General features: G+C 36.9%; 2 protein-coding genes across 2 annotated transcripts in view; one reads left to right on the forward strand and one right to left on the reverse strand.

The window, feature by feature from the left end:
- Nucleotides 1–22,440, forward strand: part of SYN2 (synapsin II) — a 197,251-nt gene that overhangs the window by 110,004 nt on the left and 64,807 nt on the right. The window lies entirely within an intron of this gene.
- The window catches only part of TIMP4 (TIMP metallopeptidase inhibitor 4), a 29,266-nt gene that overhangs the window by 3,846 nt on the left and 2,980 nt on the right, over nt 1–22,440 (reverse strand). Inside the window, exons 2-4 of the mRNA XM_005444407.3 lie at nt 6,669–6,766; nt 799–913; nt 95–219 (exon numbers count right to left, since the gene is read on the reverse strand). Of these exons, the coding sequence (XP_005444464.1) occupies nt 95–219; nt 799–913; nt 6,669–6,766 (338 nt within the window). The remainder of the gene's footprint in view (nt 1–94; nt 220–798; nt 914–6,668; nt 6,767–22,440) is intronic.

A 22,440-nucleotide genomic window follows, 5' to 3' on the forward strand; every position in this document is an offset into this window, starting at 1 on the left:
ATATGGTGTATAAGAGAACAGTTCCCACCAGTAAAAACTGCTAGTGCCTGTAAGGTGGGCTCCACCATCAGACAGAGTTTCGTTCTGTACTTACTTTGCAGCCACAGCCCATCTGATATCTCTGATTAAGACTCTTCTTTTGAGACAAGGATAAATCATCCCATGGTTCAATGTAGTTGCACAAATGGATGAGGACTTTACCATCACTTGAAATTTGACCTACAGCATGAAAAATAGGGCATGCAAATAAAACTGTTTTCTAAATACTGGGATGAATTGCAAGAATACCTAAAGTTTTTAAGTAACTGCACCAAATTAGTCACATTTCACCCTTTTTTCAATGAATGTAATTACAACTGAGAGAACTATTCTGCTGATTGCATGCTGAAAAAAACGTAAAAGATGTAAGAAGGATATTTTTCAAAAGATGATGATAATCTGTAATTAGAACCCCAAATCTGCATACATGTAGGCATGTGGTGTCTCATTAAGCATGTTTACATTCCTGGGAAAATCGGTACTGTTGCTTTTAAACAAATAATCGCATACTTCCTATTTACTAATTACATAGTTACTGACCTTGACTTCCTTTAAAACTTTAAGATTGTTGGATGAAGTATGGAAAACACATAAGATCACAGTATAATTACAGCTTTACAAAATATTTACATTGTGTAGTGTTTGTATTATTTAGTACAAAAATATATTCTTTTTTAACAAAGGCTTGCATATTTTTGTGAAGACAACCTAAGCTGTTATTTTTGGTTTCATAGGTATATTAGTTTTGCTACATTTTACCTGTCAAAAGATACTGCTTTTTGTTGTTAGCTTCTAGCTTCACTCCACAGAGTGACGAATCAAAAGGAGTATAGACATATTGAACATCCTTGAGCTTTTCAAAGCCTTTAAACATCTGAAAATGTTCAGAAACAGAAAGTCAGCAGTGAAAAACAAACATGAATAAACTGTTGCAAGTAACAGCTGAAAGAAGTATATGGTGCAGCTCTTTAATGAAAGCTATAGAGTCTGAACTTATAAGAGAAAATACCAAAAATTAGACACCTTCTCTGCACTAAATGAAATGTGTCTTATTATTTTCAGAAGGAAATTAGATCTTTGTTTTTTTGTTTTGTGGTTTTTTTTAAATTATTTTTAATATTTTTTTTAAGTTTCTAAATGTGCTTTTTCAGTGTTTTTAATGGCTCTTTAAAGCTTTTCCAATTTATATTCTACTGGCATCTTCCACTTAAGGAGTAATGCAGAGACCACATTCATCTTAAACAAGGTGCTACAGCACTGTAAGATGAAAAAAATTCTTGATATATTAATATGGAAGATTTTATCTTGACCATTGTAATGATGCATGTCTTCAAGGACATGAAACGTGCTAAGAAACGGAGCATTGTTCTTATATTCAGTCATTAAAGCAAGCTCCTTTTCCACATCCAGAGTTTTGCCTGATGCATCCTTCTCAAATAACGGTTGGAAAATGGGATCGGATAAAACCAAAACGGATAGGTTCAGGATCAAAGCCTGCGCAGCGTTCAGATTGCCCACTCCTTAACTAGCTTTTCCAACTAGGAAAATAATTCTTAAATAAGCTGTTTAAAGATCAAACTGAATTCAGTTGTGTCCAAATGTGAGAAGGAACCGTAAGATGCTAATCAGCCTCGGAACGCCTGTCATCGCCTAATGTGACATAACGAATTCCCAGCGCCTTGGGGGCCCTGCTTGGTGACCTCATCCCGTGTGCTGGCAGCCACGGGCGGTCGCAAGGCTCCCAGCTCCCAGGGGCAGGCTCTCCCAGTCGCAGCTGGCGTCACTGGAAAATGTGTTCCTCTTGCTCAAGTTCTCTCAGGAGATTTAAATAGTACAGGGCACCGGAAAATACACGGTAATATGTTGATTTTTCTGAGGTTTTGTTTATGGAATGGAAGAAGCCAAAGCTGTTGTAATTGGGCTTCTGATCCAAAAATATTAGGTGTGATTTTGAAATGCTTAGTAGAAAAAAACCAAACACAACAAACCAAATAAAAAACCAAACTGGTATCCTGTACAAAGCAGCAGTGAAAATAATAGGAAAATTTATATAATGATGATGAAATGCATCTAATTTTATTAAATCAGCGTGGTGTGTCAGCCCAAAATAGAAGTTCTTGGGGAGACGGCGGAGCAGGGAAGCAGCGGCCTGGGGCAGGGACTTCCCTGACCGCCAGCCCCCCACCTCGGCAGGAGCCCCAGGCCTTCCTTGGGATTCCTGCTGTCTTTGAAACTTGAATCCCCTGCTTCTGCTATGCCTAAATCTGCCCTATTCGGGGTATGAGTACTGGGCATGGGTGCCTAGTACATACTGACTGTGAGCTGCACAGGTATCCTCTGATCCGTGTTCTCTCTGTTCAGGATCCTGGGCTGGGATGGACAGTAGGGTGCAACTTCTTTTCTAATACCTCATCACTTGATCTAAATTAAGAGGCATTATGCAGACAACACAAATTGATTTAGGTATTAAAAAAAAAAGATAAACATCCATGCCAACTTACAATGGAGATCTAGTTAATAAATGAGTTTAATGTTTCTTTTGTTGGGGTTTTTTTGGTTGCTTGGTTGGGGTTTTGTTTAAACTGCAGTCTGACCTATCTCAGGTTTTGACCTAGTTATTTATTAAAGCATTTCTTAAGTTTATAACCTTCTGTTTAATTCAGTAAATCACATTTGATCTTCTCAGTCGTATTCTCCCATCTCCTGGAAGTGTAAAAGGATAAGCTTTCTCTGTAAAGGGATGAGCTGGCTTGATTCAGTGCTGCATTCTGGTGTGGTCCATTTACATTTGAGGTTCTGCTGAGGTAGGAGAGTAGGACGAGGGACTGGGAGAACCGAGAGATGTGTACTAAAGTCTGAATTGTCCCTGTCCTTCTGAGGTATGTAACTGAGACCCGTACATGGCTATTGCTTGACGATGTTAGCATACTTTTCTTTTAAAACTATCTATATGATTTGCAGTATCTCAGGCTTGCTGCTGTTATACTAATTACATCCTTCTCTATTATCCAAGCATTTTCAACTATATCAAGGCTTATTTTATTAGCTTTATATAGTGATTAATATCTAGCTTTAAAACTGCATGCATTATTATAAAGCATAAATACTGTTGTGTTTAGCTTAAATACCGCCTCGTATTCCCACTGTGAGGGGACCCACCCTCTTGTAAAAGGATTCTGATTCTTTCAGTGGGTTTCCATCCATGCAGCTCGTGTGGAAAATACTTAGCAATTTTGCTTATGCTAGTTCAGTTTGGTAAAATGTGTTGACTTCAGGTATGACAGTAATATCTTGGGCCTTACTTTGGTACTCTGACAATACAGGACAAAGCATCACAAAAGCTAATGGCGCTGTTTTGATATTTAGCTGGCTCCTCAGAGGAAGTATGATGACCAAGTCAGTAAGAATATTATGAAGACAAATTTTCAATTGTATGTAAATAATGTATTTTTTTCTCTCTTTAGTATAATGCTGTAAACGTTACAAAAAAAGAGAAATGAACAGTAATTGTATAGCTTCTTAACATGCCAACCCATATATATTAAATTAATAAACCCCATTATTATTCTTTTTTTTTATTTCTGAAAATTAATAGCAAAATCATATTTAATATCGGTATTTTTGGACAGAAATGTTTTAATGCTAAGCCTAATGCACTGGATTTAAAATAACAAAAATACAATTTTTGTAACAGAAGTAGCATAAACAGCCACACTAATGTTACATGTCAAACAGCCCAGAGAGTAATATAAAAGAGAAACAGCAGCATTTTGTTGGATTTACAGTTGCAGTAAAATGTAACCTCTATAGGTTCTGTGTTTCTTTCCCAAAAGGGGAGAAGAATTGCTGAGGGAAGTCAATGTAATGAATTTAAATGAATTTTAATTTAATGAATTTTAAATGACTGTGAGTGTGGCTTTAAAAATATTCATCAAAACTAATACCAAGTTGATAATAATGTTTTAGTTTAGTATCCATCAATATGTATATTGATAGATACTACAGCTCAAAAGAGATGATTAGAGAATCTATTCTTACTGTGTTACATGAAGCTAATTCTTAGCATATCCCTCCAGTGCTGTAGATGCTTGTGCAGAGGGTTAGCCAGAAACTCGTGATCGGTGCCATCTGACAGTGACAGGACTGTTCAGTTTGTCGTGACTGCAGGGCATCACATTTACGGCATGGGAAATCAGTCCGCAAGCACTCAAGAAAAACTGCAATAGTGAAAAGGGAATATTCTACCGTTTGACATACACTGATGATTTAACTTCTTTTAGATGCTATCCATCTGAGGGGGAAGGTAAGAAATAGTGTTATCACGTTGTTGCTCTGGTCAACCGAGTGCTCAGTTATTGAGGGAACCGAGATACACAGATGAGGCCACCAATCCGTGAGGCTCAATTTGAAGATCTCTGGCAAGCTATTTCTGTGATATTAGTCTGTAAATCATCCTGCTCCATGGGGGTGGCCAAGTCTGGCCAACTGCATACAATTTTATATTATTTTAATTGATTATTTTACACCTACAAATGTTTACAGGCATGAACTATTTACAGTTCTTCTTTTTACTTTTGTAACGATGCAGACTTTATCCATAACACATTCCTATAGAACATCTGTTAATTTAAAGGTGAATGTTTCTCAGTAACTTTTCAGTATACACAGTCCTGCTTATTTTTCACTGGTATGCCTCCTCTGAGCTGTATGCTTTAATATGTCAGGTTACGTCACTGCGTCAGTTCCTGTATGGTTTCCCAGGCGCGGGCACAGTGGCCTGTATGGGTTTGTTTCAGTGCCCCAGAGTTCGCTAGCCGCCCCAGAAAAGATTTGCAGTTTACAGAAGCTCCTGTTCGCTCACCTGCTCTCCGTTGCGGAGATTTTAAACGAAAATCCTTCTGCCGGGTTTGAGCAGGGAGCTGGGTCCCAGGGCAGCCGAGCAGCCTGCGTGCCAGGGTGGAGGCCTCAGCTCCTCTCTCTTCTTAACTCGCTTCTGGCCAGGAGTATGAATTTGGAGGGTGGGACTGCTATGATCCCTTTGTCTTTAATCTAAGCTTGTATGTATGATGTAGAGCATCTTTTATTAGAAAATAAATCTCTCTGGTTTGTCTAGTCCTAACTGACTTGCCTTCTGAAGCTTAGTGGAATTAAATGAAGATCTCTTACTGATGCCTGAAGTTTGAATAGGCCTCCACTTACGAAAATTTAGGAGAAACTCCAAAGGAGTTCCAATATTTCAAAGATTTCAGTGTGCTGTTACTGAAGAACAGGATTATAGACTGAAAGCAATAAAACAGACTAGACTTCTCATTCTTCATTTTTGTGATGAAGTATAAGATGATTTGCATTTCTATAAAGTTACTGAAGTGTTGAGAGCAGCAACGGAAAATTAAAATGCTAATGGGAGGAAAGAGAATTGCTCTGGTATTTATATAATTATTTCTGTAAAGAAACATTTGAAAATGCCATAAATCATTTCAGAAGACAGAAATAGCAGATGTTAAAGAGTTTGTGGGTTTGTTTTAGCAAGGTGAAAAGAACGGCTTGTTGAAATTGCTATAAAACCTTAACAGAAGTCATGTGTGATAACCATCCTTGTGAATATTTTAGGATATTCTAGTTTACTGTAGATTTTTCTTAGTAAAACTCCTGTGAGGTGATCTACTGATAATACAATTTGAAGGACTGAATTTTTTTTGGAAGCATGTAGCTGTTAATAGTGTTCTCCTTAAGTGTTCCCAGTAAATGTAATAATAAAAATCAGTACAAGTAATTCAAAACAGTATGCTATGAAAAATAAGATAAAACCACCTAGAAAACTTCAGCCAACCAACCAACCAAAAAACCCCACTGATGCACACAAACATATCTTAATTGAAACAGACTACCGATTTTTTGTGTATTCCAAAACCAGGTAGATCGTGGGCTTTACATCACTGAGTTTGACAGTGACTTTAATGAGATCAAGATATGTCGTCTTAAAATATATTAATGAATATATCTCCTTATTGGAGCTGAACAAATGATGGAAAAGTCCTGTGAGATTCTGAATGAGTGTCCTTTTGGGTGCTCCCATTTTGTGTTTGCTTTCCTAGCAATGTTCATACAAATGGATTTTTGTTTATATGAATATCAAGGAAGGACTCCTGTTTTTGCAAATAACCCTATTCACTGATGAACAAAGGTCCTTGCTATTTCAGCTGGAAATGCTTTCCTCTGTTTATAACGTTTGCAACATCCAGTCAGAGAGTGGATATATCATAATACAACATAGGTGATCAAGTATCCACTAGAAACAGCAAATGTATTGAAGACCATTCATAGATTGAAGTAAGTTTTCAGAAAGTCTTCATAAATCAATCATGAATAACAAAAATTTTCATCAAAATAGTTATTTAACAACTCATGAATGTCAGAACAGCTTTCTTTTCTTCCTCCCCTTCCCACCCCCCTCCCACCCCCCCTATATATTTTATTCCTACTCTGATCTATTCTGTGTAGTTCACCTGGGTCTAACTGTGGAGGCAGCTAGAGCCTTTTCCAGCTTTTAAAGCATTTAGGGCTAAATTGTAGTCATATACATAGGTTATCAGCATTGAACTTCAAAATAGCTAAGTGATGCCATATACCTTTATTTGTTTGATTTCATACCGGATCATTTTGTGGGTATCAAGAGGATCATCACTGGCAGGAACCACCTTTTCACTGGATATTTTTGCTCGAATCACTGTAATAGAAAAAAGATTTAAATGCAGATAAGCCTATGCCTAATTTTACAATCAGTAGCAGAAATTATATTGATAAATATTTAGCACTGTCTTTACACTTCAGCTAGAATTAGATTTTAAGGCTTGTTACTATAACACTAGATGGAATTGATTTCTGAAAATAAAACTAAGTGGGCTGCCTATGATATAAATCTGATTTTCCATGAATCTGGAAACCTGAATTAAGTTACCACTCGGTTTTGGCAAAAACTATCTATCAAAATCTTTGAAAGACTTTAATCCCATACAGTTGTTTAAAACAGTCATCATTATAATCAGTGAGCAAAAGAAAGGGACACTTTGGCTGATGACAGAAGAATTGTTGATCAATTAAATAGACTTGAAGTTAACACTCTGAAAGATTGTGCCAGATTAAAGCATCAATTTTATGTATGAAATCAGAAGACAAGAAGAGAATAGTCTTTAATTCACTTTTCTGAAATTATAGATTTTAGAATTTTTCATAAGATGTCATTAATTGTATTAACCTGTATAAATTAATTACTCCCTCTTTTGACACTTTTTTTAAAAAAAATTCCTGTTCTTCAAACAAGGAAGGTAGGAGATTTCATGAAAGAAGAAATGGCTTATTTTACTATCTGTTTGTTTGAGCATCCCTCTTGTATATGCTGTTTAAAATATACCAGGATTATTAGGCACAGAGGATAACAGGATTCTAAGAATATAGTATATGGCCAAAATATTTTGGGGGGACTTCTATCCCCCAAAGGTACTCAGAGTCCTGTTTTTGTTCTGGGAGGCTGCTATTACAGCTCCTCTGCAGATGTAGTACTTGTTAGAGCAAACGATCTGTATCTGCATGGAGAGATACTGGTGAAGGCTGGAGCAATCAGCAGTTGAACCCCACTTCAAGTCCAGTTCTCACTGGGCAGATACGGATGTGTGTGAGGACATTGGCATCTGCAGGTATGAAAGAGACCAGAAAATATTCTTCAGCAGGAGGGCAACTCTCAGGCACCTTCTCCTTTATCTTGGTTTTTTTTTTTGTTTTGTTTTGTTTTTTTTTTTCCATGCTGAAAGGAACCATTCTACCAAAATAACTGTGAAACAGGCATGAGGTTTCAGAGAGTAAGTTAGGTTAGAAGGAGTCTCTGGAGACCTAGTCCAACCTCTCACTCAACTTGAATCAGGACGCTCAGGGCTGTGTGTGACCAGCTGAGTTTTGAGTATCTCCAAGGATGGGAGTTCTGCAGCCTCCCTCAGCCCCTGTCCCAGGGTTTGACCACTCTTACAGTGAAGTCCTCATACTTCCAGTTCACTGAAAAAACCATAAAGCTGATGCAGAGGAAAACCTTTTGGCATCAAAATTGTGGTTTTCCCCAACAAAGACTTCTTTGATAGATTGACCTCCTAACATCATATCAAAAGAAAAGAAATTAGAAACCCAGACTGTATTACAGCATAATAGAGGTCAGTCCCATCTAATGATGGGCAATTCTCATTTCCTCACTTATTAGCAGAGTAAACTAGATGTAATAATCAACATGATGCTGGTGCCTACAGCTTCAAAGCTTCAGGCATCTATCTTCTGGCACAACACTCCCTCCTCCCAAGCCATTTAAACTCTTTTAAAGGAGTATTTTAGTCTTATGGGTTGGATTGGAAGAAAATATTTTTTTTAAAGTATGAACAGCAAATTCCTCTTTTCAAATGGTTAGTGGCATCATCTCTTTAATCATCTGCAGATGTGTTATGTTCCCACAAATTAACAGTACTTCTTAAGTGCTTTGATCTCATTCCAGATAAAAAGTGTTGTGGATTCTGCATACTATACTGCTGGAAAGGTCAAATTATAATCATGTTGCTTTGTTTTGCGATGCTTTCCTTTGCATCATTACTTCCTAAAAAAAAGGTTTTCTCATTAAAGTGTCCATTCAATATGGAAGGTAAGGGGTGAGACAACCGTTAGGAGCTAGCTCCGTTGTTTTCTTAATACCGTAAGATAGTTTATATACAGGCAATCTTTTCCTGCCTACTCAATGCAAACATTTGTAGGTTAATTAAAACTACTTTTCCTCTTGTGTTTAATGTTCAAACATTACTCATGTTCATATTTTTATTAAATTCTGCTTGTTAGCCTCTGAGAGGAATATTACAGATGATTGACGATAGCTCAAAGAGTTTCCATGGAGTTATGCAGGACTGAAAGTATATTTTGGGGTTTGTCATTAAGAGATCTTTTTCTGGGTATGTAGAAGAAAATGAAAACCATTTTTATGTTGTGTGTGTTTCATTTATTTGTTTGTTTAAGAGAAAGCTTCCAGATGGCGAAGGAAGACCAAATTGAGATTGATTTTTTAATTATTTTTTTTAATGACAAAAAAGTTTTATTGTTACAGGATGTCTAAATCTTTCATTATTTGGCTTTTGCTTTTCTATTCTGAAACCAGATTCAAATGCACACGGATCTTTTTGGGCCTTTCAATCCTGCTGGGTTTTTTTCTGTGCTTTAATATTTCTTTTTTTTCGATCAGCGTCGTCTAGCTGTCTCCTAAAACCTCTGATTCATGTGGTTGCTTCTGTTTTTAACCACAAGCACTTCCTGATTTAGCATTCCTGGTCCTAACCATCTCCCTCTCTTCACTCGTGGTTCAGAGGGTGGTTATAACTTAGGATTCCTCCTAGTCTGCACTTCTTTTCAAGGAATGGTTTCAAGTATACCATGGCTGGCTTGGCTTCTCCTCGGTTTGACTGAGAACCTCTGGTTGTTTAGTGTAATAATGTCATTTTATCTGTCAGACGGTTATTGGTTCCGTATGAGGAATTTGCATATATGAAATACATATGCATAACCCTCATATTCTAATGCCAGTAATTGTCTGTCTCAAATTCGTTCTGCATTAAAAACATATACTGTTTTTCAAAAGACGTTCACTCTGATATTTCAGTAGTAGGATGCAGCACTTCTGTGGAACTCATATTTTGTAATTCACGGTACTTTTGTAAAATCTAAACTTTTATCCTCACTTTGTAGCTGGAGGCTGTCTCAGGTAACTGAACTGGGAGGATGTTAGTGTGATGAAAGCCGTGCAGGGGCCAGGCAGACCCTCAGACCAGGAATGCTACTGGCCGTTGCTGGCTCCCACCATTGCAGAGTCCCCAGTGCCGAGCTGCCCCCTCCCTGCTGGGATTGCCGGCGCCATAGCGCATCACAGCTCTAGGAGGACGATGGTCTGTTTAGGAAAGAGTCCTGTCTATTAGACATTCTCTGTTAGAAATTCGCTAAGAATATTTTTATTCCTTCTTTCCCGAATAGTAATAAACATCTCCAAACCGTTTTTGCGTCAACAAAAAGTAATTTTGAATGGGGTAAAGGACAGAACTAAATATCATATCGGATATATCTGTGTTTATACAGTCCGGAGAAAAGTGTTGGGGTTTATACAATACCAAAGTGTTATATATACAATACAGGTAGAAAGTTAGGCATTAACTGCATCTTTTCCAAACCTGGGTGATTTCTCTGTGAAATTAGCTACACTGATTATTTACCTTTAAATAAACTGTGCCATCACCTCATGTTTTAGAGATTTTTATGATCATGAGGTACTACTTATACTAGTGGCTTAAAAAAAAAAATAAATCCTCTGCTGTTAGATTGATTTTACATCACTACAGCGACATACACAATGAAATATGACAGGCAACGCAATGAACTGCGCAGTATAGTGCAGGCCCCCTACCGAGTCATAGATAATGGATGGAATCGGAATAGAGTAAATCCTTGCGCTGTCCACTGAAATTTCGATGTTCCTTAAAAGCATTTTTTAGAGTGAGTTATTTCTAAGGTATTAACAAAAGGAAAACTGTTTAGTGAAGAATTATTCTCATTGTTACAAGTTAGCGTTATTAAAGAATATGTTCTTTATGTTACTATTTTATATAGTATTATTGTACTTGGACAAGTTTTAAGATGTTGCTATTTAGCCTTTATCCTTAACCTGTTGGTCACAGGACTACTGTTTGAAGAAAGGCAACTTTACTCAACAAAAGTATATTACTCCTTCAAAAAGGAAACTAAATTGGAGTTTACTCTCCAAATTAACTATATTATCCTAGTAGGAGATAAGGGAGAAGGTAAAAACTGATTAATAAATGAGATTTTTTTTTCCCAGCATCTGTTAAATATTGGCAATTATACAATAAAAAATACTTACATAGGAAAATATTGAAGATATTGCTGGACATAAGAATAAGAAATTGTAATTGCTTTTGTGCATTCTTATTTTCAATATATAAACCTAAAAATGATTAAAACATAAATAAAAATATAAAAAACTTGCTAAGAGGAGTATAAATTTTAAAGATGGACAGATAGGGAGGCAGACACTTGGAGCTTTGAAAATCTCTTTTGTCATCTGTTTGCACTCTAAAAACACTCAAGCTACATCCTGAACTAAGTTGTCAAGTGTGTTAAGATTACAGTACTATGAGAAATAAAGATTACTGTTAAACTCTTTTTTTTACTTAAGTTGGATTTAGTTTAGTATTTTTCTTTCTGGGATGTGATTTTTGTCAGAAGAAAAATATTTCACTGTCTTCTAGAATGAAAAGAGATTATTATCGCCATGGATGCATCCAGTTTGAAATATTAGCTACACTGGAGTTTTCATTGTAAATGGTGATAAACTATGTAATACCTAAGATTCATAAATTAATATATTTTTGGTTAAGGAGTTGCAGCTTAAAGCAAACTTCAACAACAAAAAACCCCACCCCAACTCCAGAGTTAATGAGCCTCAGCCCTTCAGAGATAGGTAGGTTAAGGGAATACAAAGGCAAGGTTGTCTAGACTAGGATGCCTTAGCTGCTTTTCGTGAAATATTTCATGAAAATAAGAGCTAGATCCTGTCCATTAGCCTTGCAATTGATCCTGAGGTCCATGAACACATGCAGAGGAAGCCGTAGTTCTGGGCTGTGCCAGCCATTTCTGTTCCTGGCTTGCCCTGGGGGTTGTCTTTTTTTTGCACCTCCAAGCCACTGGCAAATTTTAGAAACAGCACCTCCATCATTGACAGTGAGTCAAAAATAGGCAGCTACCTAAACTGCAAATGAAAGTCTCCTATTTCTTTTCTGCATCCTTTCTGCTGAATATTCTTGCTGCTTGGCATAGGTTACGCCTCCTTAAGAAAATAGAGCAGAGAATCCTGATATGTCCAGGTATTTAGATCACTTTTTAGATTTGAGATCAGAACTAGGAGTAGCGACATCCTTCAAATAGGCTTATTGAGGAAAAGTCTGTTTCAGTTGTAGCCTCCACTTTACTTTAGACAAAATTTACAGACTATGGCATAGCTATCTGAATAGAAATTTAATCATTTTTAAGCAGTCCTCCTCACAAGAAATAATTAAAGTTTACTTCGTATGACAGAAGTTTATAATCAGAATCAGCTTTGCTATAAAAACCTTGAAATGAGACTTACAAAACTATCTTGACAGGAAAAGAAAGATGTAAGTTACTAAAAAGTTATGAACAAAGTTGTGCTAATGATGCATGTGGCTTCCCCCTCACACCTTGTATTTTATTGTCTCTGTTTAGCCCTTTAATTTAATCACCTGAAATATGAGGAGTGATTTTTTAGTACTTATTTCTACCTGTCTCTTTAGTGTCTGACACTCCAATCAAGCTGTTGCCAGATGCGATCAGTATTGTAGGGACAAGGCATAAGTGGCAGAAGGAGAGGGTTCCAAATAAAAGTGTGTTGTTATGTGGAGGGGGTGAGGATGGCATCCCCAATATTTATGGGAACCGATAGAAGAAAGCATCCAAAATTGCAAAAATAGAAAACCAGTGTTTTTCTGAAGTTACAGATCAGTTGGAGTACGCAGTGTGAAATAAAGCAGAACTATGGACACATAATATGTATGTGCATAATTTTGAAGGCCCCTATATTCAAATGAACTCATATATAAAAGTATGTCCTTTCACCTAAGTTAAAAGATTCATATACACAATATGCAGCTCTTTGTGCTCACCCTTCCACTGTAAGATTACTTAAATTTTTTATCTATCAGAACTTCTTTCTTCTTTGGGGTGCAGTAGCTTAAACTTGCTACCTAAAGGTCTCCAATTCCTGGAGGATCACACCCGAAATACGGGTGTAGGGGAAATACCACGGTGACAGCTGCAGGAGCCCCAGCCACAGAGACCGTGAGTTTATTCGGACGTTGATGTTTCAATTAAAAAATTCTTGTCCAAAAATCTTGACACTGTTGATTGGGGGTGTGTAGATATTTTTATCAAAAGCCTATATATAAAGTCTTTTTTCTCAAAAGACATTGATGAAAGAGATTTGCTCTTCTGGATTTTGCCTCATTGCAAACATTTTTGTGAGATCCAATGCTATTTTATATATCCAAAAGAAGTAAAGAGAGGAGAGGAAACTTGAAATCACAGAAGGGACTTTAATTCATTCCTCCTTACAACCAAAGAGCTGCTCCAGGTGGAATTTCTGTGTTCAGAGTAGTCTGGCCAGCATACGCAATTACAGGTCAGATTTCCTCTAGTTCAAGTCAGACCTCTCTCTGTAACTGGCCAAGAAATTAAACGTGAACAACCAGAAAAGCCAACCAACAGTTTTTGAGCAGAACTGGCCTCATCTACCATATTCACCTAAACTCAAGTTATGGTAAATAATGCTAGAAGTCCAAGATAAACTCCCAAGGCAGAGTATAGACACACTATCTTGTTTACGTTCTTTGTGTCTAGATGCCATAGATACTCTACTGTATCTGTAAGGTATATTATGGTCCAATCTTACAAACTCTTGTTTTCTTGAAGAGTAACGTTGGCAAGTAATGCTATTAAAGCTTGCCAGAGGAACCCAAGAACACAGTTTTGAATACTAGAGTTCCATGAGTACAGACATACGACAGAAAAAGAAGGAAAAAAAAGGCTTTAGATTGGAAACTAGACATTTGATATGCTTAACTTTTCTTGCAGAGAGGAAGAAAAAAAAAAAAAGTCATCAGGCAAGGAGAATAATCCTAACCTCAAAAAATAAGAGGAATCTGCATGGAATTTGTCACAACAGGCAAAAATCAATAAGCCAAAAATAAAAAATCAAAAAGCTTCAAAAAGCTTTGAAGCAATACTGCACAAATTACATAACATAGAATAGATAGTTTGGATAGAATTCTAAATACAATAGTGTGCACTGGGCGCTGACTTACATTGCTTACAAAATATTTAAAAGGTTTGAAAGATTGTAAAAGTCCTACTCCATCCTTTAGAGCAACTGTCCCATCTGTGCAGCATTGCCGCTTTCCCTGGGCAGCTCTGGGGTATTTTATCTAAATATGCTGAATTGTCCAGTTGTAGAACAGACGTACTTGCCACATTTGCTTATGGTAAAGCTTTGAGTTTCACCAGTGAAGAAAGCAGATTAACTTGCTTCAATATTCATGTAATATGTATTCATGTATCTGTATATGGAAAAGATTATAATTTCTCCTATTACATATGAAAGGAAGAAATAAGTATTAGCAATACAAAAGGAGCACTGTAACTGGTTTACACTTTCAGATACTGCTCATGCTGCCAAAAGAAGGCAATTTGTCCAAAAGAAGGCAAAAGTTATAAATTGGTTGACATTAAAGTAATGTTTTAAAGTCAGTCATTAATTACCTAATATGTAGCTTTACATACACTCTGATTTTTTTAAAGCAGATTATTTTAGATTATTTTAGAAATTTAGAAACAATCTTTAGGAGAATGAAGATTTTTATTTTCTTACATTTGCGTTTTGGTATTCGATTTGCCTATGTTAGCTTCCAAAAGAATTAGCAGTAATTTAATCTCAGTTATTTGAAATCTCTGAAAAAGAGAGGTGTGAAATACAGTAGATGTGTCTGTGCTGTATGTAGGTACTTGAGTGTTCACGTACCATTCACTTAGTAAGAGAAGATGTGTACCCATTGGTATGGTAAGCAGTTGTGGAAATCTTTGCATGTGTTACAGATGTCGCTTGGAGCAGCAGTCATATCTGCTGCATTTTAATGCAACAAAGTAATGAGTAATACTATCAAGTGCCAGTAGCATGAGAATAATGTTATGGCTTAATAAGTTGCCCTTAACCTGGAACGTTTAAGGTCTTTTCAAAGCAAGTCCCTTAACAGCAAATATTCTAGTTTCTCTGTTCATGCTAAAAGATTTGCCAACTATAATCTCATAAAGATGCCATTACTTTTTATCCTGTTCCCATTTCTAATTTTCTTCATTTTTCTCTGCTCTGAGTCCAAAAAAAGGTTCTGCTAGTGCTGTAACTCCATTTCAGGTATTTCGAGTTGACATGATCTGTTCTGCATGCAAAAAGCTCTGTACTCTATGTTTTCAAAAACTGCTCTACTGCTTTTTATTGCTTCAGTTACTTGGTTTTCAACTTGGAGGCATGTAAATCCTTATCATTATTTACAAGAAGTAACCTGAGGTAAACTCATAGGCAACTTGCAATTTTGCAAATTGACTCAAATTTATTTGTGATCTTTCAGAATCTGGTTGTTACGAGTTTACTGGAATACTGGAGGAGCTTGATCTTCTGTTCATTATTGTACTGATTTTTAACTTCTTTAAAGAAGAATTTGGCACCCGTGTGGTTTAGGTTCCATCCTTTTAATGCAAAATATGTGCGTTTCATTCTGTTCTTCTATTTTATATAGATACATTTTTATGGTTTACAATGGCCACAATCCTTTCTACGTCAAGTGCTTTCAGTCATCTAGAGACCACTTCTGCCACGGGTGTCCAAATGCTTTACCACCAGTTGGGTTGGGTTTTTTCAGCCAAAATTTACTGGTCACCATAACCACCTCTGAAAAATACTTTCATAGTATTTGCGTATCTTTTTCTTCTTACTCAGAAGACTCTAGATCTTGCGGGGACAGGGGCAGCTTGGAAGTTAAATCTAGGTACTGCATGAAAACTGATGCATTTTGTTGAAATGGTTCATGCAGTGTTTGTGGGAGATCAAAAGTGAGTCGTAGATTCCCACAGGAGTTCTGCCTAATTACTGAGGATAACACCAGTTTGGTGATGAGACAGATATAATAATACACTGCTTTGAGAATAAATCTGGCACATCTTTCCAATGTCTGATGTTGTCATAGCCATACAGTGCAAATATTCCATGGTTTTTGCTTTTGATGCTTACAACATAAAGATGACTGCAACCATATTTTTGCAGTATTGATTCCTGAATTATTATGCAAGCTTTTAATTGTTTCAGACTTCAGTGGAGAGAGAGATGATTACTTCAGGATATCTGCTCAGATGCTAGATCATCCTTATTTTGGGAATGGAAACCTAACATTAAACCCCTATACTTTCTTTTCTCTTGAGAACCAAACGAGATGCTATTGAAAGATCTTTTAAACAGCTGAAACAAGAGCAAATGTGGTTAGCAAACAGCTCATCTATGTATTTATCTTTCAACAGGACAGATCAGCAAATGGTAGTTTCATTTCCAAACCGTAACCCAATTCAGATGTTTGAAACTGTTGTACTAGTTCAATTCTAGATCTGAACAGAATGCAGCAGCAGCAAAGCTGGCCCCAATACTGGGTGAATCGGAAAAAATCTTTGTGTTTGCAGGATGGATTTCTTATCTGTAAGTCTACATTGTTAATATTCACTCCTCCTCCACAACTCCTAGACCCAAAGTCAAGGAATCTTTAGTTGAAAACATGTTTATGCTAAGTTAGGAGGTAAAGGCAGTCTTATTTTTCCTGCTATGTATTTTAGTTTTCTGACGTTCCATCAATAAATGCTTATAGCCATCTGTCAAATTACCAAATCAGCAACACATTAATTAACCGAGCCACAGTTCCTGAAACCACAAGAAAGAAAAATAGTGGAACCTACTGGACTATTTGGACCCCAGTGTTTTGGATCTGTAACCGCAGAGCTTGTTGAAGAATGTAACTGTAACAATAGCAGACTTTTTTCCTTTATTCTGTGAAAAGCAATTTATGCAAGAGCAATGCCTAGTCTTGGTAGTGCTTCCAGTTGCATGAGAAGGTAGGTGTTGTGAGATGACAATCGTATCTGTAACTGAAAAGTCAAATCCTTATAGTAAAGTTTTATCACTTGGGCTAAAAGAACTGCACAGAAAATTTTGAAGGGGAAGACTAATTTAAAGTAAGTGTTGGGCCAGACCTAAATGCTTGTAACCCAATGCAAAACAGAAAACAAGGTGAAAAGGAGGAGTTAGACCTATGTGTTGGATGTTGAGGGGAAAGATCACCAATAAAGGATTAATACTTCAATCAGTATGGATCCCTCTACCCAGTTACACAAGACAGCAGTGAAACACCTTTCGTTTCTAGATGATAAATTAGGATATTTCATTGTTCATCATTATTTGTGGCATTTTTATTCAGAAAAAATCACGGCGTTTCAAAAGCTCAACCTTGAAAAACACATCAATGCTTCTGAAGTTGATAAAGCAGATACCAAAGATTATTTATCACCATTTCATATGGATAGTAATTTGCACTGTATTATTTTTCGATATAAATGCTTTGCAGAATTTGGTTAGTCTTTTGAGTTTTATTAACACAAATCTGTGCTAGTCTGCACCCAAAATGCATTTCCATTTGAGGCTTTCAAAGTGTAGGAGGCCTATATTTAAGCTCATTAGGACTCTCAGGTAGGTCAGGATTTTGTGAATCTCTGTGTGTTTTTGGCTTGGGATGCAAAAATTCCTTCTGTTGAAGGCAAGAGTTGATCAGGTTTGGCTTCCTTGTTAAATTAGATTATGTGGTTTTACTTTTTTTTTTTTAATTAGGAGAATACGTTCAGTTTATGAGAGTAAGGCTTTTAAATCTAGTTTTTATAAACTTTCAAATAGAAGAGGTGAGTGTATTTTTAACAGATGTGTGGTATTCTTTTAATGTAAGTATTACCTAAAAAATATCATGATTTCCTAATGTTGTTCAAGGTCAGTTTTATTTTTCTGCACTGTTTTTACAGCTGCTGCTCATGTTACCAGAAATATTTCTCTCTACTTCACAAGCCTCAAATACCACATCATTTGACTAGTAATCAACATCTGCCTAATTTCAGCTGAGGAATAACACTCTCTTTATACTCTTAAAGTCTGTAGAACAACATACATAATGTTATTGTAGATTTCCATTCATAGCTCTGTGCCCCTTCCTCTGTGCGGAAGAAACCCCATGTTATTGAGATACTTTTTAATGAGAAAGTTAGGGATTAAAGTTGGTAGATTAATAGGATTAAGAGTTTGGCAATCTTTCATGTCCTGTGTTTTATATTATTTAATCTTTGTTTCTAAGCCTGAATTTTGTTATCCACACAGTGTGTGTAGAAAGTTGTTTTTGAAATCGTGGGGTTTGGTTTCTTAGCACTATAATACGTGCTTTTAAATAGAAGTAACACGGTTCCTGAATTTTTTTGTCCTACATTTATAACATACTCAGCAATGAATCAGTGTTACTGAGTTATTTCTAAATCAGGCAACTAGCATAATTCTTCTGAGATTTCATTTTACTATACAATACTCAGCTCTGTTTTTTTCTGTAAAGCTAAATTATTTTACAGTTGTCAGCTACATTCTAATTGACAGGGATGTTGTGATCAGTGGATCTGGCCCCTTAAAGTTCTGTCCTGTTGTTCAGTTTCATGATGCCACCTCATTTTACAGCTATAACTTTTAAGCTTTTGGGAACGCTGCCATGAAAAAGTTCAACAAGCGAAGAAAAGGAGAGTGACTGCAATTTTTCCAGACAGAGCCCCATTTTCGTGCTTAATTGGCAGGGTTCTGAAGAACAGTAATTTACAGGAGATTGGAAATTATTTCTTTTTCTTCCATCACATTGGCAACGCAATTCAAGTCTTGTATTCAGAACTGGAAAGTAAGTTAGGAAGCTAACTAGACAGGGAATTTTGAAGTAAGTTCTCAAAATGTTTGCTTCTGTCTTGAAACCTCAGGTAGGTGTAGCATTAGTTTTATGGAATCATAGAACCATTTAGGTTGGAAAAGACCTTGGAGATCAAGTCAAATTGTTGACTTCATTCAAGTAATACTTCCTACTCCCAAACAGGAAGCTCAGTCTTTATCCTAGGAAGCTGTTTCACTTACATTTTGTTAAATGTTAGGTGTGAATGGAAGGACTCGGGCTGCTGTTCCCACAGCAGCACTCCAACAAGTCATTGAACATAAATGTCGAGGTGCTTTATCGAACATTCAGCAAAGACAGGCACAAACGTGGTATTGTAAGTGGTGACTAACAGCACAGCATCTCTGCCGCTGGTGTGGTCGTTTTTTGAAAGCATTTAGAAGTTTGAGGCTATCATGCCAAGACATTTATATGTACTGCAATTATAACTTCATTGGAATATGCAGGCATTCGTACCAGAGATGGGCCTTTGCAGGGCTGCAGGTATATTTTTAAGAGCTTCACTTCTTAAGCGATGCACTTGTTAAGTACTTTAAATAACTTCCTAGGATTCAGGTTACCTAGGGGCCATAAAATTTTATTTGAAAGTACTATTAATGTGTACAAAAGTATGCATAAAAGACAAGAAAAAAATACTATGTTTCTTTTGTACTTACAGAAGTAAAGAAACCTATCTGCTATTGTGTAACTGACTTTGGTAGGACATTGTACAGTCAAAATAGGTGAAAGGTGGGTTTGGTATTGATATCATTTATGAGTCTGTTGAAATGTGAGTTAAGGGTACAATATGTCATTCTTAAGAGTTTTTGTTAATGAACTTGAGTATTAGTCATATAACAAAAAGTAGACATAAGTAAGGGTATGGCTGTTAATGATTCTTACATACCAACATCATTTTCTGCACACTCAGACTCTTGAATGTAGGACTGGAATTCAGCTTTTCTCAGCCACTTGCTGAGGGCATGAGGGTAAGAGAATTGCCTCATACTCAGCACCTCTGCATTAAACCCACCACATGTGAATAATGTTACTTTTGAGAGTAGTATAATTTCTAGCTGATTTTAAGATGGTTTGTTGGTTAATATAATTAGAGTTCTGGCAGTATTGTTCTGGCAACATGCTCTTTCAATGGCACTGGTAAAATCTCACAACCTCTTTTTCACAATAATTCTCACAAGAAACGTGCTCGGGTGCTGTGCTTTTCTGGTTGATCAAGAGAGAACAACAGTGAAAGTCCAGTACGTTATTTCTGTAACTGAATTCACAATTTTTGGAATAGAAACTTGGTTCTTATTTCTGTGTGGGACCCCTGAGAAATGGTGGCTGCATAACCCTTTCCAGTCAGTGACGAGTTACTCTAGAAATACACCTACGTGTTATTGTCACCGATTTCCACTCTAGAGGAAGGACGTTGCGATGAAGCATTAAGACCTGCCTCCATTTGGCAGGTCAACAATATAAATGCAGATCAGATGCCAAGTACTGTAGTCTTCCCATGCTGTGGAGAAGTCTAAAAGACTGTAGGCAACTCAAGTGGTCAGCTGCCTGAGCCCATGTCTGTCGGTGGGATGTCTGAAAGGGCGGCCTTTGACCCAGGATCCTGGACTCTGTTGGAACCCTCAGAGTTCTGTAAAGCTAAATTATTTTACTTTTCAGAACCTAGAAGACTAAGGTCTGGTGCATCCCTGTCTTTAACGGTCTTTTGTTACATGGTACGGTTATTACTGTTTCTGTGAACACCGTACGAAGATTAATTACATAGCAGCTTAATTTTGTGTCAAAACCCTCACTGAAGGTGCTCATTGTCCTGGTTTCAGCCAGGTTTCGTCATTAAACCATGACACTCATCAACCTAAACATGCAGGTAATCGGTATCTGCATAATCACAATGCTCACAGCAAGTAGACTCCGTGAGATTAAGACTATGGTGATTATAGTAAGAACAAAATACATTTTCCCATGCTGGTTTTTCCCATCAGACAATGTTACTTCCCACTCCAATAATGTAAAAAGTAATCTGTTCTAGTACAAAACTAGATATTATATTGCAGGGAGGCAAAATTGTGGGACACTGAGCCATGGAAGTTTTAATATGAAATTCGGTAATAAAGAAATAGCATATTGTAATTTTATCCCAGAGGACCTGACTTTTAAAATTAATTCTGCAGCATTTAAATAAAAAATCACTGTTTTTTTAAAATATGATTAAAGTTTAATATATCATCTGGCATATCTTTACAATGCCTGATCTCAGTGATCTTATGAGATTTTAACAGGCTGAAAATGCTGCCAAGCTCCAGCTGTAAAGCTTCCATCATATTTCAAAATATGCTACTCTTCTCCAAAGCTATAGAACTATTCTCTGAAGCTATATTATTTATCTATTTATACTCAAGAACTGTTAGTCATTTTCTTGGAGTGTGGTGTGCAATATGCAGTAAAAATATCATTTTCTATATATGTTTAAGAAAAACCAATGAGAAGTTCACATCAGAAAGAACACATTAACTTCAAAGGAAGGGTACTGGTGGTACATAGCAAAGAAATACAAAGTTATTTACGTATTTGCCCTGTTATCCAAAAAACAACCTTGCCTGTTCCTGAGGGGGAAAAATCAGCATGAATTAAAAGTGACAGACTTTAGAAAGGAGTTGGTCTTCTCCATGTATACCATCTCTCTCTACAGATATTTTTAATCTGACATAGGTTTAGAACTAAGTCCAGGAAGATGGAAGACAGAAGTCAGTGGCAAAAAGGAAATCTGTTAGCTTGATGCTGTCTGATAAACTCAATTGCATCCATGGTTGTCTCCAAAACAAAAAACCATTATCAGAGGAATTGTCTTGTATTGGCTTGAAACTATGTTGCCTCACTACTGAATTGGAAATGTTAAATGGCACGTTCTCATCACGTTTCATTTCTCCTCAATTCTTCTGGGGCTGGGGGCTCAGCACTGATAATGAGCAGTGTGGTGCATGGCGTTGCCATTTCATGAACCTCCCGTCTCCATTTCCAGTGAAAGTCTTCTCGAAAAGTGTGGGTGTCCATGGGGGTTTGAGGGCATTCAGCACATTTTAAGAGGGCCTCAGCACCATTTAGAAGAACACAAGAGGAATGTCTCTCCCTTTTTTTATAAAGGTGTGTATCTTCATGGTGCTAGGCACTCCCTACAAATGAGGATTTACCCCTCTTAGAATTGAAATTTAAAACTACTGAGAAGTTCATGCAAACTGCTCAGATCTGTACAAAATCACACTCTCCTAAGGCTGTGTGGGAAACTACCAAACCTAGGGTCAAATGCATGGCAGGACAAGCATGGCACTCATGATTTACTAACCATCACTGCTGTTCTTCCTGTGCTGTAGGGCTTTTCCTTCAGCCCTTACTTCAGCTTTAGCCAGCACCTCGCAGGGCCGGCAGCTCTCTTTTACTCTAAGTCTGTAAGAAAGTCTGTGATTTCTGTCAAGTTACTCAGGTTGTGTGGTAGCTGTGGGTGTTTAGAAAGAGAGTAAAGCCACAAAAGCCTCCTGGCAGTAAAAGACAAAACTGTCACAGCACTAATCACATGAACAATCGTAAAAGTGAAAAGACCTTGTCCCAGACTTAATTAATTTCTCTGTTGGTTTTTATTCCCCTCCCTTGGGTATCTCATATAAATGCTAAGGTTTCCGAGTGGCTTCACACATTCAGTTAG

This window comes from Falco cherrug, chromosome 4, assembly GCF_023634085.1.
Source record: "Falco cherrug isolate bFalChe1 chromosome 4, bFalChe1.pri, whole genome shotgun sequence".
Lineage (NCBI taxonomy): Eukaryota > Metazoa > Chordata > Aves > Falconiformes > Falconidae > Falco > Falco cherrug.